This window comes from Pecten maximus, chromosome 7 (assembly GCF_902652985.1).
Source record: "Pecten maximus chromosome 7, xPecMax1.1, whole genome shotgun sequence".
Classification (NCBI taxonomy): Eukaryota; Metazoa; Mollusca; class Bivalvia; order Pectinida; family Pectinidae; genus Pecten; species Pecten maximus.
Genome location: NC_047021.1, coordinates 29,160,095 through 29,177,957, shown reverse-complemented (window position 1 = coordinate 29,177,957; position 17,863 = coordinate 29,160,095). Strand labels below are relative to the sequence as shown.

The 17,863-nt window shown below is 35.5% G+C and overlaps 2 protein-coding genes across 9 annotated transcripts in view; one reads left to right on the top strand and one right to left on the bottom strand.

The window, feature by feature from the left end:
* LOC117330492 (dedicator of cytokinesis protein 3-like) overlaps positions 1–17,863 on the bottom strand; it is a 181,857-nt gene that overhangs the window by 66,059 nt on the left and 97,935 nt on the right. For 7 of the 8 annotated variants that reach the window (XM_033888798.1, XM_033888802.1, XM_033888799.1 and 4 more), the window contains 8 exons: positions 16,668–16,778; positions 7,750–7,848; positions 7,410–7,504; positions 7,070–7,148; positions 6,649–6,749; positions 6,163–6,221; positions 5,830–5,978; positions 4,959–5,047 (listed from right to left, as the gene is read on the bottom strand). In XM_033888798.1, coding sequence (XP_033744689.1) covers positions 4,959–5,047; positions 5,830–5,978; positions 6,163–6,221; positions 6,649–6,749; positions 7,070–7,148; positions 7,410–7,504; positions 7,750–7,848; positions 16,668–16,778 — 782 coding nt within the window. The remainder of the gene's footprint in view (positions 1–4,958; positions 5,048–5,829; positions 5,979–6,162; positions 6,222–6,648; positions 6,750–7,069; positions 7,149–7,409; positions 7,505–7,749; positions 7,849–16,667; positions 16,779–17,863) is intronic. The other variant, XM_033888803.1, reaches the window with a different exon arrangement.
* On the top strand, positions 9,761–12,589 carry LOC117330496. Its single transcript, XM_033888814.1, has 2 exons — positions 9,761–10,249; positions 10,589–12,589. The coding sequence occupies exon 2, from the start codon at positions 10,654–10,656 to the stop codon at positions 12,286–12,288; it is 1,635 nt and encodes a 544-aa protein (XP_033744705.1). The 5' UTR covers positions 9,761–10,249; positions 10,589–10,653; the 3' UTR covers positions 12,289–12,589.

Below are 17,863 nucleotides of genomic sequence, written 5' to 3'. Positions count from 1 at the left end.
TGGTAACAGGCATGCAATGATTTGAGAGGTCACAAATGACTGATCAAGTGATGTTAATTACCTGTTAAACACACCATACATTTAATTGTTTGATTTCAGGTGAGATCTGTGTAATCAAGGTAATCCCTGCCCTAATTATCTCCCCTTAGGACACCTGATCTGGTCCTTTCGAGCATTTTGACATGTGGAGACATCGGGTTCAACAAGTCACTTGAGAGACTTAGGTCCAATGAGCTCACACAAGTTCAACTTAGGTCTGTGGCACTTACAGCATCGGAGGTCAAGCCTTGTTTAGAGCTACTTGTGAGAAGTAAACCTTCTTACTTATCCAGCCTCTTGGTGCTCTTGCCAAGCATATAGAAGTAAAGAATATAAGCTAAGTCAACTTATCAGGCCTGGCTGTTGGGAATTTCCCTTAAGCCTTCCTGTAAGGTGTAATTTGAGAGTGAGGTCACTAGTTAAGCCCAAGATATTACCATAGAAACCTGTGTAATTTACAGTTTTTTTGTACACTACAATTCCTATTACAGATTTGGTATCGGTGACCACTACAAGTGTAAGCTAAGGGGATTGAGAGGCTTCATTTGAGCTGAAGAACCTGGCTTCATGGATAAAGACTTTCCAAGGACAGATTTCGGCCACCGAAATTATTATTTCAGGTGAGCAGGAATTTCCCCTCAGTTTTGTGATAATGTCTCATAGTTGATAATAATTTAAGTTCTTATATACCCTTATATCACAGCAATACAACAATCTTTAACCAGTTCATAAATTATTATCCATGGTTGTTGGATCTTTAGCAAAAGTCTATCTCAACTCTCGGGGGGGAGCATACAGCTGGCACTGCCATTTCTGGGACAACAGCTTAAAAATATGGCATTTGCTCCTCAAATCTCAGTCCTAACAATGTCATAGACAGTACATGCTGCTCCTCAAATCTCTGTCCTAACAATGTCATAGACAGTACATGCTGCTCCTCAAATCTCGGTCCTAACAATGTCATAGACAGTATATGCTGCTCCTCAAATCTCAGTCCTAACAATGTATGTGATGCTCCTCAAATCTCAGTCCTAACAATGTCATACACAGTACATGTTGCTCCTCAAATCTCGGTCCTAGCAATGTCATAGACAGTATGTGATGCTCCTCAACTCTCTGTCCTAACAATGTCATAGACAGTACATGCTGCTTCTCAAATCTCTGTCCTAACAATGTCATACACAGTATGTGATGCTCCTCAAATCTCAGTCCTAACAATGTCATATACAGTATGTGATGCTCCTCAAATCTCAGTCCTAACAATGTATGTGATGCTCCTCAAATCTCAGTCCTAACAATGTATGTGATGCTCCTCAAATCTCTGTCCTAACAATGTCATACACAGCATGTGATGCTCCTCAAATCTCAGTCCTAACAATGTATGTGATGCTCCTCAAATCTCTGTCCTAACAATGTCAAAGACAGTACATGCTGCTCCTCAAATCTCTGTCCTAACAATGTCATAGAGAGTATGTGATGCTCCTCAAATCTCTGTCCTAACAATGTCATAGACAGTATGTGATGCTCCTCAAATCTCTAATTGTGATGTTTCTGGATAACTTCCTGGAGAAATTGAAACCTTCTCAAGGTCATCAACATCAGCTCACATTCCTATTTCAAGGTCATCAGTTTCACCTCACCTGTACTATACCTAAAGGAAGTCTGACAATAACACAACAATGCACTTAACAGTAAAACTGTGTGTTTGAAGTACAGTGGAACTTCGTTAACTCGAACTCGGATAACTCGAATACCCCGCTTAACTCGAAGTACATCGTCGGTCCCGGCCGAATTCTCTCTTTATCTTAGTAAAAAAAACTCGGGAAACTCGAACTCGGATAACTCGAAAAACTCGGATAATACGAAGTGAAAATTTGGTCCCAACAATAAAAATCCTATTTGAAATGAACGAATAACTCGAAGTATACTTTTCGTTGATCGGTGGTAAACGCCGACATCTTTTAAGAGCTTAATTCCGTTTGTAATACTGAACATATCGGCACTACATGCTATTATAAGTGTTTCATAAATTCATAAAAGAAATTGTCGGTTGAATCTTATTACAACAAGTCTTGGTGATAAAAAGTACTGCTTTACTTACATCAGGTAATTTCCTAAGGCAGTCGCCGATATTAGTACACACGATAGTCAACAACTCATCTACCCGATCGCTCAAGCGGAACTAATCTCTGACACACCGGTAGATCTACCCGGCTGATGTTTTTACAAGTGTAGAAATGAAACAGTCACCGGCGCCTATTAAATCTTTAAACTGCTGAAACAATAGCGTAATTACTGCCGAGGTGTTCAGAGTACAACTGTAACGGTCAGTGCTGTCTATTAAATCGGATAAAACGTCAACTCAGTCACAGTAACATTTTATACGCACATGCGCAGCCCAACTTCCGGTGCTAATACACATGGAAATGGCGTGGTTATCAATTAAAAGTAAGTAGGCCGATCAAACAGTATTTTATATGTCCAATAAAAGGTAGTGGTTCGGTTACGTCTTGCATGCAATCTGTGTTAAACTTAAACGGTTATTTGATTTGACATGAATAACTTGTTATTTTGTCGAATTCCGTTTTATCGTTTACCTTTTGCAAACATGACTTGCACATCAGATTGTTATTGAAGTGACTAAGTGAAAGAAACTTTATCGTGACTGTATATCGGCAAAACTACACCAAATTACAAGTGACATAACGAAACATTACATATATATTTACATGTATTGACCAGTCTTCACACTAAATTGATGAGCGACAGAGCGGGGTTATAATGATTATATAATATTGACAAATATTGACCAAACTTTTCACCAAAAATGATAACTCGCTTAATTCGAACACTCGGATAACTCGAAGTTTTTTCATGGTCCCGTCGACTTCGAGTTAACGAAGTTCCACTGTATGTAAACCATCACATCATTACTGTATGGAGGTAACATGGCTGCTCATGTGCAATAGGTGTCACTGTAATACATGCATGGTTGTACATGTGATGTGAGAATTAAGAGACAAACTTGAAGATACATATTATATTATAGAGAATAATGCTACAACCACAAGTAAACTGATAAATTATATTTTGTATTGAGTTTATATTGAATGATTAAAATGAGTGGGGAAATAATTGTCGTTGTGTTTTGAGATAACAATGGTAGCTAGAGTTAAGTTATGAGTGGGGAAAGTATATTTATCATGAAAGGGACACAAGTTTATCAAAAAACTTAGAAATAATTTAAGTATCATTATGATGACAATGAGGGTCATAAAAGTATAGGTTCACAAATAATAAATGTTTTTAACAAGTAATGCCACAATAATTCTATATTAGCAAACAGACATACATCTGGTCAGCAATGGTTCTGGGAGAAGTAATAGGTAGTTTATAGCTTCCATTGGATTTCAACATCAATTACATCTTCCATCAGATTTCAACATCAATCAAATACACCAATTACAAGCATTCTTGGTCTACCTCAATGCCAGGTTCTTTATATAGATACTCTTCTATGTAGTAGCTGCCATTTCAGTGTGCACCACTAATCAACTTCCTTTTGAAATTCAAAATATAGAATTCTCTACACTGCCGACCCCGCATCACTACAGTTATACCAGTGCAATCATACATGTGTAAAGGCAAGTTTGCTGGCAAGCACAATACCTGTCTACACCAACAGACAAATATCACTAACACGCATTCCCGCACACAATTTTAGTTTTTCTGTCATTACATATATATACAGCCTTGGATTTTTTTAAAACATTTTAACAGTATATAAGTTAAAAGAGATCATTGTTGTACACTCACAGATACAAATATTACAACAAACCTCTGTTGGGTTGTCAATACAGAAACCTTATGTACATTTATTAAAACAACTTCTACCAAAATACCCTGTGTTATTCAACTCTCAGACCATCAGTTAATCATAACAGCTGTTGATTAACAATCTGTTTATACCACACGTGGTATAAACTCTGTACGCATTTTGATTGGCTAACACGTTGAACTTTGACCCAAGCTGCAATTGTTATCGACGTCATCAATAATCTAATGACGTCACATCACCGGGTCCCGGACGTCACCGGTACACTTTATTTGCATACGCGAAATTATACTTGGCCACGTTTCCCTTTGATTCAAGCCGATATTATATTGGTAGAAACAGGTCACACGACTCAAAATTGTTGGATATGGTTTTTCTTTCACACTCGTTAGTTATTTTTTAAAAGTTGCAAAAAACAATCGCTAAAGCTCGTGTCTTTTGTAACGTTTAAAAAATAACTTACTCGTGTGAAATAAATTCCATATCCAACAACCACTCGTTGTGTAACCTCTATGTACACATATCACAATAGGTCATCTTTATAACGGAAAAAGGTCAGGTCAAATATGGACAAATAAAAAAGGACATTAACACTTCAAAAAGAATTATTCATCTACATCTGTCTTAATATGGACTTGTACAGCCCATCTGTCTACAGAGAATCTTGAACCAAGGGAAGTAACTCCTACATACATGTTATCAAATCCTAAAACTACACCAGCTCAATTGCCTTGGTAATCATACCTGTCAAATCCCCAGCATTTTTAACTGCAGGCTCCCTTAAATTTGAAAAAAATGTACAAATGCCCAGACTGAAATTTGAAACTTGCACAGGTCCCAAGTTTTATAAAAATCTCAGTATGCTCATGCTTACATGAGAAATATTTTGATTTAAAAAAAAAATCCCACGCAAATGATATTTTCTTCCTTGTGGTTACCAAAACTAATAAGTTAGCAGAATACCTCAAAAGTCTCCAGAGATTTCTGCACCAATCTTTTGTTTCATGTTAGTCTACTATTTCTATTTTAATAATGGCTATTTAAACACTGAAAATAACATTATACTTTATCATTACTGACTTACATTGTCCCGAAGAGTTCTCTATATTGGTTGTCTCCCTTACTGCAGGTTGTGATGAAAACATCCAATTTTTCTATCACCTCATTTTCCACCTGCAGTTCAGAAGAAAAGAAAAAATAACAAAACACTGGACATGTGTGTCTTGGTCGCTGTAGAAAGTACAAAATGTTTGTCTTATAGTTCAGGCTACTGCAAGGATTATTTCTCATGCAAGGTTGCAGAGATAACATTTATTGGCTGTTTTGAAAACCTACGTCATACAATAAACTATAATGGAGTGTAATTTCAGGATTGGTTGAAAATACATCATCTAATATCAGGAAATGTTAGTGTATATAATTCAGGGAGAAATGAAATAGGGACATGTCTTCCTACAGTAGTGGATTTTATCACCATAGCTATATTTCTTTTTTATACGACATATAGAGTTAATACAATGATTTTTACAAAGATGTTCCAAATTTTCCCCCAAGATTCAATTACATTCAATAATCCATCAGCATGTGAATCATTCATTCCTGATAAAAATATAGAATATCTTTTTGAAAATAGTTTTTTTTTCCTTCTGATTGAAGCTGTTTGAAAACCTACATCATAGAGTAAATTTTAACCTTAAGATTGGTTGAAAATACAACATTTATATCGAAGTAAAGGGAGCAATATTTACAAAATGTCAAAAGTAGTGTTAGAATAGGATTCAAACGTGATCTTTGTAGAAACTTGTCTCGTAATACGATGATTTTTATAATGACTCTTCCTATATTTTCCCTAAATGTCAAGAACTTCAATAACCCATGAACCTGTAGATTGATCAATTCTGTTAAAAATATACAATATTTGTCGGTTATATTTCTTGTTTATTCTGTTAACTGACCAGGAGAAAATTGCCAGTCACCCTCTGTTCACATTTCATCATGTCGTAGAAAATGGGCAGAGTGGCTGACCTCAACTCATGTTCAGGTACCAAGGTCACCTCCAGGAATGGACCAATCAGAGACGGTATGAAGTAACGTTGATTGTTTCCTGAATCAGAAGCACAGGTGTGTTTGAAACTAATTCAAGTACTGGGTAACAAAATATTCATCAAATCAAAGTTTTCACAAAAATTATAAAAAAATTCCTAGGTACTATTATTAATGAAAGGAACTTATCAGCACATTTTAGAAATTCTACGGTATAATTTGTTTAAGAAACAAAAAATTCTTACCCAGTTTTTCCCACAGCGTCTGCATCTGATAGCCCATAGGTACTCGCATGTCTTGGTATCTGTTGTTAAATAATGAAACATATCAGACAGATGGTTAAACATCTTGTACATTTCACATATGATATTGTTGAACAGACCCAGATTATTCTCTATGTTTTCCTCTTTAAAGTTACAATCACATGCCATACCCGTGTGTCTATAATATTTTTCAATGTAATCATTCTAAACAGCCCCTGCCCTAACATTACCAATGGACATGGGTTGTTTTCGAACATAATCAAACCCAATAAGGGAATTCATCAACAAATGTACTGATCAATTCATCAACAAATGTACTGATCAATTCATCAACAAATGTACTGATCAACTCATCAACAAATGTACTGATCAATTCATCAACAAATGTACTGATCAATTCATCAACAAATGTACTGATCAATTCATCAACAAATGTACTGATCAATTCATCAACAAATGTTTTCTTGCCTTTCCTTGGTCTTCTTCCTCTTGGCTTCAGAGTATTTCTCCAGCTGAAGACTGGGCTGGGTGATGAAGGCCACAGATAGGTTGAAGTAGTGCTGCCACAGCTAAAATAAGGGGAGATAACCAATAAGGGGGGATAACCAATAAGGGGAGATAACCAATAAGAGGAGATAATTTACCACTATGTTAATAAACAAAGATAAGAATTATACAAAAACTTGTAAATTGTTGACTGAGACAAGTTAATATCAGAAATATAAACATATACTAGATTTAGTGAAACACGGAAAAAAAAGGTAATCTTTTGTAGGAAAAGGGAGATAATCAATAGATTATCAAACTTTCTTGAATCACTTAGAACATCTGCATTTTCAAACTATTATTGAAACTCCCACACTTCATGTTCCCTGACATAAATACTTACAGATAAGTCAAAGTCTTCGGAATGTAGGAAGTGTTTGGTGAGAGCCTGTGAGAAGTATTCTACAGCTGTAAATATTACACTGAAAAAGAACACAAATCCATGACTGTTTCGCAACTTTAAAACTTAATATTGACAAATCCATAAATGTGTTCAAAAAGTTCATTTGTTTTAATTTTGATTTGTCTTGCATAATATTACATACATTATATGTATTGGTAAAATTGTTCTTTTAATATAATTTCACTTTCAAGACTTTTAACTAGGACACTAACAAACATTGCTGGTGAAGTTGCCCTCATATTGAGACTTTCTGTTGGCAACCTTGACCCCCGAGACTTACTTGTTAGTGACCAGCCTCATTACTGTCCATTGTGAAGGGAACACTTCAGGCTTGATCAGCTCTTGGAATGTCAGAAAAACTCGCACGAGAAAATCCTGCAAAAGGCAAATCAACCAATATGGCTGAATTTAGATGTGGCATACACATTAGTTCAAAGGTTCACAAGTTTTAACTTTGATCCACGCAAAAACTGGCAAAAAGTTTTGTTTATTTTCCAGCTTAGGAAATAGCGTTTACTTATATACTGCCAAGATTAAAACAATATTCATATCATGATATAGAACATTTTATTGTCCTGACCATTATTTTGCAGGAATATTTTTGTTGGGAATTTACAGACCTTAAGTGGTGGCTGTTCTGGGAACATCTTCATCACCGCCTCATAATGGTCCTCGTCCATCAGACGCAGCATGTCCACCAGACAGGATATCAGCTCCCCCTATACAAGGGAGACAACTCAGATAAACTTCATCAACACAATGATTAAATCCGAGGCAACTTTACACAGCACCAATGAAAAAAATCTCTAAACGTTCCTAAATGTAGCTAATGAAAATAAAGATATGTTTGTATAGTTTACAGATACCAATCAGATGATGGCTCGAGCTCGCTAACTCGTAACTTGGTACAATGTATTTCCAACCCGTTTTGAATTTGGCATCAAAATTTTTTGCTAAGAAACATTCACCAAGATTTAGAGAATAGTACACTAACAAGAGGCCCAGAGGGCCTGTATCGCTCACCTGGTTTCATGAGATATGAAACAATAATGATGCTGAAGTATATTTGTCGCTGGTATTGCTATGTCAATTTATATCATAAGCATTTTATATGGGTACATGTGCATTGGTTTTATTTTAATACTGAAAATTCCAAAAAGTGCATTAATCTGCGACCTCAGAGGGATGCTACCACACAAATGTGAGTGATATCCATTGCTTAGTTTCAGAGAAGAACTTGTTTAGACCAATTGACCCCTTTTGACCCTGACCTCTGCCCCCTTGGGGGTCAGCTCCTTCCTTTATGCAATTTTGAATCCCTACCCCAATAAGATGCTACCAGTCAAACCATTGCTTAGTTTCAGAGAATAAGTTGTTTAAATCAATTTAGCCAAATTGACCCCTTTTGGCCCTACCCCTCAGCCCCCTGGCGGCCCAGGTCAACCCCAACATCTTTACAATTTTGAATCCCCACCCCATAACCATGCTACCATACAAATGCCCATAGGGATGCTACCCGGGAAATATGAGCGAAATCCATTCCTTAGTTTCAGAGCAGAAGTCGTTTATTTCAATTTTGCAAAACTTACCCCTTCTGGCCCCGCCCCTCAGCCCCCAGGGGGGTCGGCCCCATCATTTGTACAATTTTAAATTCCTACCCCAAGGTGATGCTACCAGTTAAATATGAGATATCCATTGCTTGCTTCCAGAGAAGAAGTCAATTATATGAATATAGCCCGATTGACCACATTTGGCCCCGCCCCTCACGCCCCTGGGGGGTCAGCCCCATCATTTGTACAATTTTAAATCCCCACCCCATAGTGATGCTACCAGGCAAATATGAGCGACAGCCATTGCCCGGTTTCAGAGAAGAAGTCGTTTATATCAATATAGCCAAATTGACCACATTCGGCCCCGCCCCTCAGGCCCCTGGGGGGTCAGCCCCATCATTTGTACAATTTTGAATCCCCAACCCATAATGATGCTACCAGGCAAATATAAGCGATAGCCATTGCTTGGTTTCAGAGAAGAAGTCGTTTATATCAATATAGCCAAATTGACCACATTCGGCCCCGCCCCTCAGGCCCCTGGGGGGTCAGCCCCATCATTTGTACAATTTTGAATCCCCACCCCATAATGATGCTACCAGGCAAATATGAGCGATAGCCATTGCTTGGTTTCAGAGAAGAAGTCGTTTATATCAATATAGCCGGATTTACCACATTTGGCCCCGCCCCTCAGGTCCTTGAGAAGATTTTTTTTTTAAATTAAGTTAATTTGATCCTTTTTAGCCCCGCCCATCAGCTCCTGGGGGTCTGTCAGCTGCAAAACGTGTATACCATCAAACTGTCATCCCATGCAGATAATGTTAACCAAGTTAGAATGAATTTCAATAGAAATGAAACAAATGAGAGCCAAAATGTGATTTCCCTATAAAAACTATAGTAAAGATTTAACCACTTTGTATAGCAATGCTAATTTCCAACCACAACAAATAGCTTAGATAATGTAAGGCATACAATTTGAATAAATTTGTATTACTAAACATAGCAGGAAGGTAACAGTCTGACCTGCTCATACAATAGAGCAGTGTGCAGTGTAATAATGTACAATTCAGTGTCAACATGTATACCTGTATACAAACACATTATCTACAACCAGTTTTGCAGGGACACACCTTATACAGGTAGAAAAGTTTATTTTAAGATCAAAACTTCAAGTTATATATACAGATGAAGTAGCCAATGTTACCTAGTAAATGAAATACATTCAGTTTGAAATTTAGAAAGTGAAACTTATTTGTGGCTCTCTTCTGAGAAACGTAAAAAAAATCTTAATATAATACTTCAGTAGGAAATTGAAAGTGAAACTTGCTTGTGCCACTCTTCCCGGAAGCACGTCACAAAGATCAATATTACAATTCACTCGTGCAGGAACAGAAAGTAAAGCCTAGCTAGCTGCTTGTGCCATGTCTATATTCTGGATAGATAGTGAAACTTGCTGGTGTCTATTCCTTGAAATGCTATCACACTTCAAACTTCCTTGTTTTAACCAGTAACATGCATATGGTGTAAAGTGTAGCATAGACAGGGCTCTACAACAAACATTATATGTACACCCGTGGGTATTTTTGTTTGTATTCTAAGATAGCACAAAATTATTAGCATTTATTCAAAAGAGAACTTCCAGTAGATATCTTGTATGGATAAATAGGGAAAAACTTGGCCAGTGTCATGCATAAAATTTCCTTCCTGCTTTAAAAAGTATCTGCATACTTTTTATACCTGCATGAAAGGGTATCCAAGGTGTACATTTTGGTAAGAGGTATGAAATGTGTGTTTGCCATTTCCATGCTAAATTGATCGAAATACAAATGTACATTCTCTAATATGATGGTAATAATTACTCTCTCTGATATATTTTCATGCTTTCATAACTTTGTCTATTTTTCTGTTCCAGAAATTAAATCCAAGTAGGTAGAGATTGATTCTCTTCATGCAAACAAGGCAGGTTCTCAAAAAGAAATGGCGCGACAAGAATACATTCCAGCACTTCTTGCACAACAGAGTGTCTTCAACAAATTTAAGACCAGACCAGCATATTGTTTTAAACACAAAAAAAGGGAAGTTTCATTGTTCTGCAAAACATGTGACAGACTTGTGTGTGCTTCATGCATCATAGATGGTAACCATGGCAACCATAAGTTCTGTGAAATAAGCCATGTTGCCAAGGAAAAACAAGTCCAATTTAGGACGGAGATGTGCAACCGAGGAAAAGAAATGTGTGAACAGGTTCAAAACAGTATCACGGTCACTGAACATGAAAAGGGAGCTGTGATTGAAATGTGCAAATCAGTGTCAGAAAAAATTGACAAACAAAAAGAAATTCTAATAAAAGAGATAGAAAGATGGAGTGAGGATTTGAAGACTGTGGTGGGAGATTATCAGACAGTAAGATTTGACAGCTTGAATGACAGAATGGTAGATTTAGACACATGCCTGTCACTTCTCAAAGTATTTCAAGAAGATCCTGAATCTTTTGACACCTTCGATGAAACAAAATCCATAGAGATTTTAGAAGTTCTTCATGAAGGCTCTAATCCACCCAAAAGACAAGATGTAAAGCCAATGAGTTTCCTTCCAGGGTCAGGATTTTGTGAAGAGAACCTGTATGCCTTATTTGGAAGTCTTGCTGGGATGCCTTGTGAAACTTCTGCCTCTGACAGCACTGAGAATATAATACCACTGGGAAACAGTGTTTGTGTGGACCAAGACGAAGCTGATGATAGCCACCAAGATTCTACAGACACAGAGAGCTTGTATGAAGATGCTGATTCAGAAACAATGTATAAATGTACCAAGTCTCCCATAGACAAGATAGCCCTTGTAGATGTGAACACTGCTTTTATTGTGACAGAAAAGAAGCTGTACCTTGTGGATTTCAGTAAACATAAGGGAGATATTGAGAAGGAAAAACCACTCATGACTGGTGTTGTCCATATCACACCTGTCACAGACAGAGGAATCTATGTACAACAGGAATATAACAATGTTGTAACTAGAGTCACTACAACAGGTAAAAAGTATCGCTTTATTGATTGTTGGCCAGATACTCTGAGATGTGTAGGATTGTCATACTGTGGTCAAATCATTATATGCACAGACTGCTATGAAGGTTCCATGCAATATCAATACTTTTCTGAACACAATGAAGATGGAATCAAAAGCAAAACGGTTTCAGAAGAAGTAAGAAAAAGGGGGAGTGGGGGAATCATTTATCCACAAGTTTTTGACATCGTCATGACAAGATCTGCTCTGTACATTCTTAATTCAAGGACATATATAATTGGTATGCCATCTGAAAAGGGGAGTGTGATTAATGTACTCAAACATATTGCATACAATGGAGCCATAGGGAGAGATCCAGCAAAACAGTTCCATCCCAGAGGAATGTGTCAGGACAAAGATGGCCGCCTCATCGTCACAGACTACTGGAACCATGCCGTACACCTCCTCAACCCCGAGGGAAAGTTCAGTAAATTTCTAATGAGAGAAGAGGATGGGCTGGCATATCCAACCGCTGTTACCATGGACAACTACAGATACTTGTGGATTGGTCAGCAGGATGGAACAATCCATATCATCAAGTACATTCCATGAATATCCTCTATATCTCAACCACTGTCACCACTTAGCCAGTTTGGAATTCAATGCCTTTGTAATTTGTCATAGAAGTATGGAACATTGTTCTTTTTTATTTCACCATGGTGACTATTGGGCGTTACATATAACAGTATTGATTACACTATACTATTGGGCGTTACATATAACACTACTGATTACACTATATTATTGGGAGTTACATATAACACTATTGATTACATTATACTATTGGGAGTTACATATAACACTATTGATTACACTATACTATTGGGCGTTACATATAACAGTATTGATTACACTATACTATTGGGTGTTACATATAACACTATAGATTACACTATACTATTGGGCGTTACATATAACACTATAGATTACACTATACTATTGGGCGTTACATATAACACTATAGATTACATTATACTATTGGGAGTTACATATAACACTATTGATTACACTATACTATTGGGTGTTACATATAACACTACTGATTACACTATACTATTGGGTGTTACATATAACACTACTGATTACACTATACTATTGGGCGTTACATATAACACTATTGATTACACTATACTATTGGGCGTTACATATAACACTACTGATTACACTATACTATTGGGCGTTACATATAACACTACTGATTACACTATACTATTGGGCGTTACATATAACACTATTGATTACACCATATTATTGGGCGTTACATATAACACTATAGATTACACTATACTATTGGGCGTTACATATAACACTATAGATTACACTATACTATTGGGCGTTACATATAACACTATTGATTACACTATACTATTGGGCGTTACATATAACACTACTGATTACACTATACTATTGGGTGTTACATATAACACTATAGATTACACTATACTATTGGGTGTTACATATAACACTATAGATTACACTATACTATTGGGCGTTACATATAACACTATAGATTACACTATACTATTGGGCGTTACATATAACACTATAGATTACACTATACTATTGGGCGTTACATATAACACTATTGATTACACTATACTATTGGGTGTTACATATAACACTACTGATTACACTATACTATTGGGTGTTACATATAACACTACTGATTACACTATACTATTGGGCGTTACATATAACACTACTGATTACACTATACTATTGGGCGTTACATATAACACTATTGATTACACCATATTATTGGGCGTTACATATAACACTATAGATTACACTATACTATTGGGTGTTACATATAACACTACTGATTACACTATACTATTGGGTGTTACATATAACACTACTGATTACACTATACTATTGGGCGTTACATATAACACTACTGATTACACTATACTATTGGGCGTTACATATAACACTATTGATTACACTATACTATTGGGCGTTACATATAACACTATTGATTACACTATACTATTGGGCGTTACATATAACACTATAGATTACACTATACTATTGGGCGTTACATATAACACTATTGATTACACTATACTATTGGGCGTTACATATAACACTATTGATTACACTATACTATTGGGCGTTACATATGACACTATAGATTACACTATACTATTGGGCGTTACATATAACACTACTGATTACACTATACTATTGGGCGTTACATATAACACTATTGATTACACTATACTATTGGGCGTTACATATAACACTATTGATTACACTATACTATTGGGCGTTACATATAACACTATTGATTACACTATACTATTGGGCGTTACATATAACACTATTGATTACACTATACTATTGGGCGTTACATATAACACTACTGATTACACTATACTATTGGGCGTTACATATAACACTATTGATTACACTATACTATTGGGCGTTACATATAACACTATTGATTACACTATATTATTGGGCGTTACATATAACACTACTGATTACACTATACTATTGGGCGTTACATATAACACTATAGATTACACTATACTATTGGGCGTTACATATAACACTATTGATTACACTATACTATTGGGCGTTACATATAACACTACTGATTACACTATACTATTGGGCGTTACATATAACACTATTGATTACACTATATTATTGGGCGTTACATATAACACTACTGATTACACTATACTATTGGGCGTTACATATAACACTATTGATTACACTATACTATTGGGCGTTACATATAACACTATGATTACACTATACTATTGGGCGTTACATATACATTTACAATTTGGGGCGTTACATAACACTACTGATTACACTATACTATTGGGCGTTACATATAACACTACTGATTACACTATACTATTGGGCGTTACATATAACACTATTGATTACACTATATTATTGGGCGTTACATATAACACTATAGATTACACTATACTATTGGGCGTTACATATAACACTATTGATTACACTATACTATTGGGCGTTACATATAACACTATTGATTACACTATACTATTGGGAGTTACATATAACACTATTGATTACACTATACTATTGGGCGTTACATATAACACTATTGATTACACTATACTATTGGGAGTTACATATAACACTACTGATTACACTATACTATTGGGCGTTACATATAACACTATTGATTACACTATACTATTGGGCGTTACATATAACACTACTGATTACACTATACTATTGGGCGTTACATATAACACTATAGATTACACTATACTATTGGGCGTTACATATAACAGTATTGATTACACTATACTATTGGGCGTTACATATGACACTATAGATTACACTATACTATTGGGCGTTACATATAACACTATAGATTACACTATACTATTGGGCGTTACATATAACACTACTGATTACACTATACTATTGGGCGTTACATATAACACTATTGATTACACTATACTATTGGGTGTTACATATAACACTATAGATTACACTATACTATTGGGCGTTACATATAACAGTATTGATTACACTATACTATTGGGCGTTACATATAACACTATTGATTACACTATACTATTGGGCGTTACATATAACACTATTGATTACACTATACTATTGGGCGTTACATATAACACTATTGATTACACTATACTATTGGGCGTTACATATAACACTATTGATTACACTATATTATTGGGCGTTACATATAACACTACTGATTACACTATATTATTGGGCGTTACATATAACACTATTGATTACACTATACTATTGGGCGTTACATATAACACTACTGATTACACTATACTATTGGGCGTTACATATAACACTACTGATTACACTATACTATTGGGCGTTACATATAACACTATTGATTACACTATACTATTGGGCGTTACATATAACACTATTGATTACACTAAATCCTTTTGACAATGTTTGGCTTATCTTTAGATAAATCAGATGCTGAGAAGCCATCGTTATAGGAGCTAGATAATACCCGATGCTGGAATCTCATATCATTTATTATACCTCCATTAAAAATGTATTCATTGGAGGAAAACAGGTTACCTGACATATTATAAATGGAATATCCCACGGCAGTATACCATTGTGGTGTATAACCCCTGCCCGGTGAATAACACCATGGGATAACCCCCGCCTGATGTATAACTCTACTCATCATTGAACGCGCATGCGCCGGAAGTTGTCTGCTTCAATTTCAAAATAACAACAATGAAAGTGTCAGCACGGTTTGGTCCGTCAACAGCAGGAGACATCAGTGAGAGATTGGAGAGCAATGATTTAGTTATTATAATCATTGATCATGCTGTTTGTTTTGGTATAATACTACGTTTATAGCCCTCTGAGTAGAGATTTGTCAAGAATTATGTCCCTTGTAAGAGTTATTTCCCCTTGGGCTATCCCCTTAAGGAAATAACCCCTACCAGGGACATAATTCTAGATATATCCCCACACAGACAGCCATAATGGTATAATATATTATGATATAACCAATTCCCTTTCAGGTGTTTTTAGGTGTAAAGTACAAACTTTGTATACATGTAAATGTATAGATACAACATTCATCACCCCGTGACAGCATAATGACATCCCAAAAATCATCCTGAATCTCATAGCGTTTTTGCTATGAACACATTCACAAAGTGATTATGATACTATACATTTCCCCTAGTTTAGTTGGGGGATGTGAAAAAGTGTTGAAGATACTAATGTTGATCAGTTTCATCCACTATGTGGTAATCAGTGGTGATATTGATAAATGTCAACATGCAAGCGCAAATGTATGCTTTAATTTCAAGTAAGCTTTTAGTTGAAGCCAGTGTACAGTAGCAGATATGAATAAGTGATAATATATTATATATGTAGTGATATAATATACAGTGCTATACTGTAATGAGGATAATTACAGAAACTTTTGCCAGTTTTTCTGCTGTGAGTGTGGCAGCGAGACTGTTGGACGGAGCAATAGCAGAGGACATATCCTGACACATTGGTACCATGTGGTTGATCTCGAGCTTCTGTAAACAGGAGGAGGTGCACTACATGTCAGATTTACTGTTAACATATTGTACAACTAGCTTGATTTAACATCACATAATATATATAATTACAGGAATGTTACTTTGTCATGATGTAGTTTGTCATATAATACAGCTACTTGTTGTACAGTTACTTTGTCATAGTTACTTTGTCATACAGTTACTTTGTCATACAGTTACTTTGTCATACAGTTACTTTACAATAAACTACTTTGTCATAACAAACTATTTTGTCATAGCATGGCTACTTTGTCAAAGAGTAAAATTACTTTGTCATAAATTCAATATGAAGCCATGATATTAATAGCACAATGACTCTTATTATTATTAGTTGATGTAAAATGATAATACCATGCAATGACATTAAATCTTTACACATTGTGAGTCTCAATTCAATTAAGAATTTTTTGACTAGCAGGTCAAATATCATTATATTACAATATTTAATAACCACAACTAAATATCAGAAAATCTACAGAAAATCTTTTCTATAACATAGAGTAAGCATGCTGGAATCTTAATATTTCAAGCTGGATTTAAAAATGAAGTTGAAATAGTTGCATTATTATTTTGCAATATCAAAATTTTTTACCAAATGGGTGATTTTTCAAACATTTCATATTTTCTTTATTATTATAATACATATTATAATAATAATCATGCTATCTAATTAGTTAATTAATACTAGTCATTCCATACATTCCCAGGAGTACATGTAATGATGATATATACAGTAGATTTATGATGTGTTAGGCCTAATATGCTTCCTTAAGACTGGTTCTCTGTCTCTAGAATATTAAAATTATAAACAATTTTTTAGCTTTATTATTTTGGTCTCAAGGATATCGATATGTCTAATTCCAAGTTTCAAACTAGGGGGAGATAATCTAGTATTAGAATTTAGTAGAGCATTTCTTAACAAAAAATTAGGGGCTTGTAACTAATAACATCTTCACAATTAACAGCTCAATAGCAATTATACATTTCAAATATTCCTGGGGTAGGATTGTACATTTCTAATATTCCTGGGGAAAGATTGTACATTTCAAAATTTCCTGGGGTAA

What these genes read in the sequence shown, in the direction of transcription:
- LOC117330496 (XM_033888814.1), top strand. Translation starts at nt 10,654, where the DNA reads ATGGCGCGACAAGAATACATTCCAGCACTTCTTGCACAACAGAGTGTC.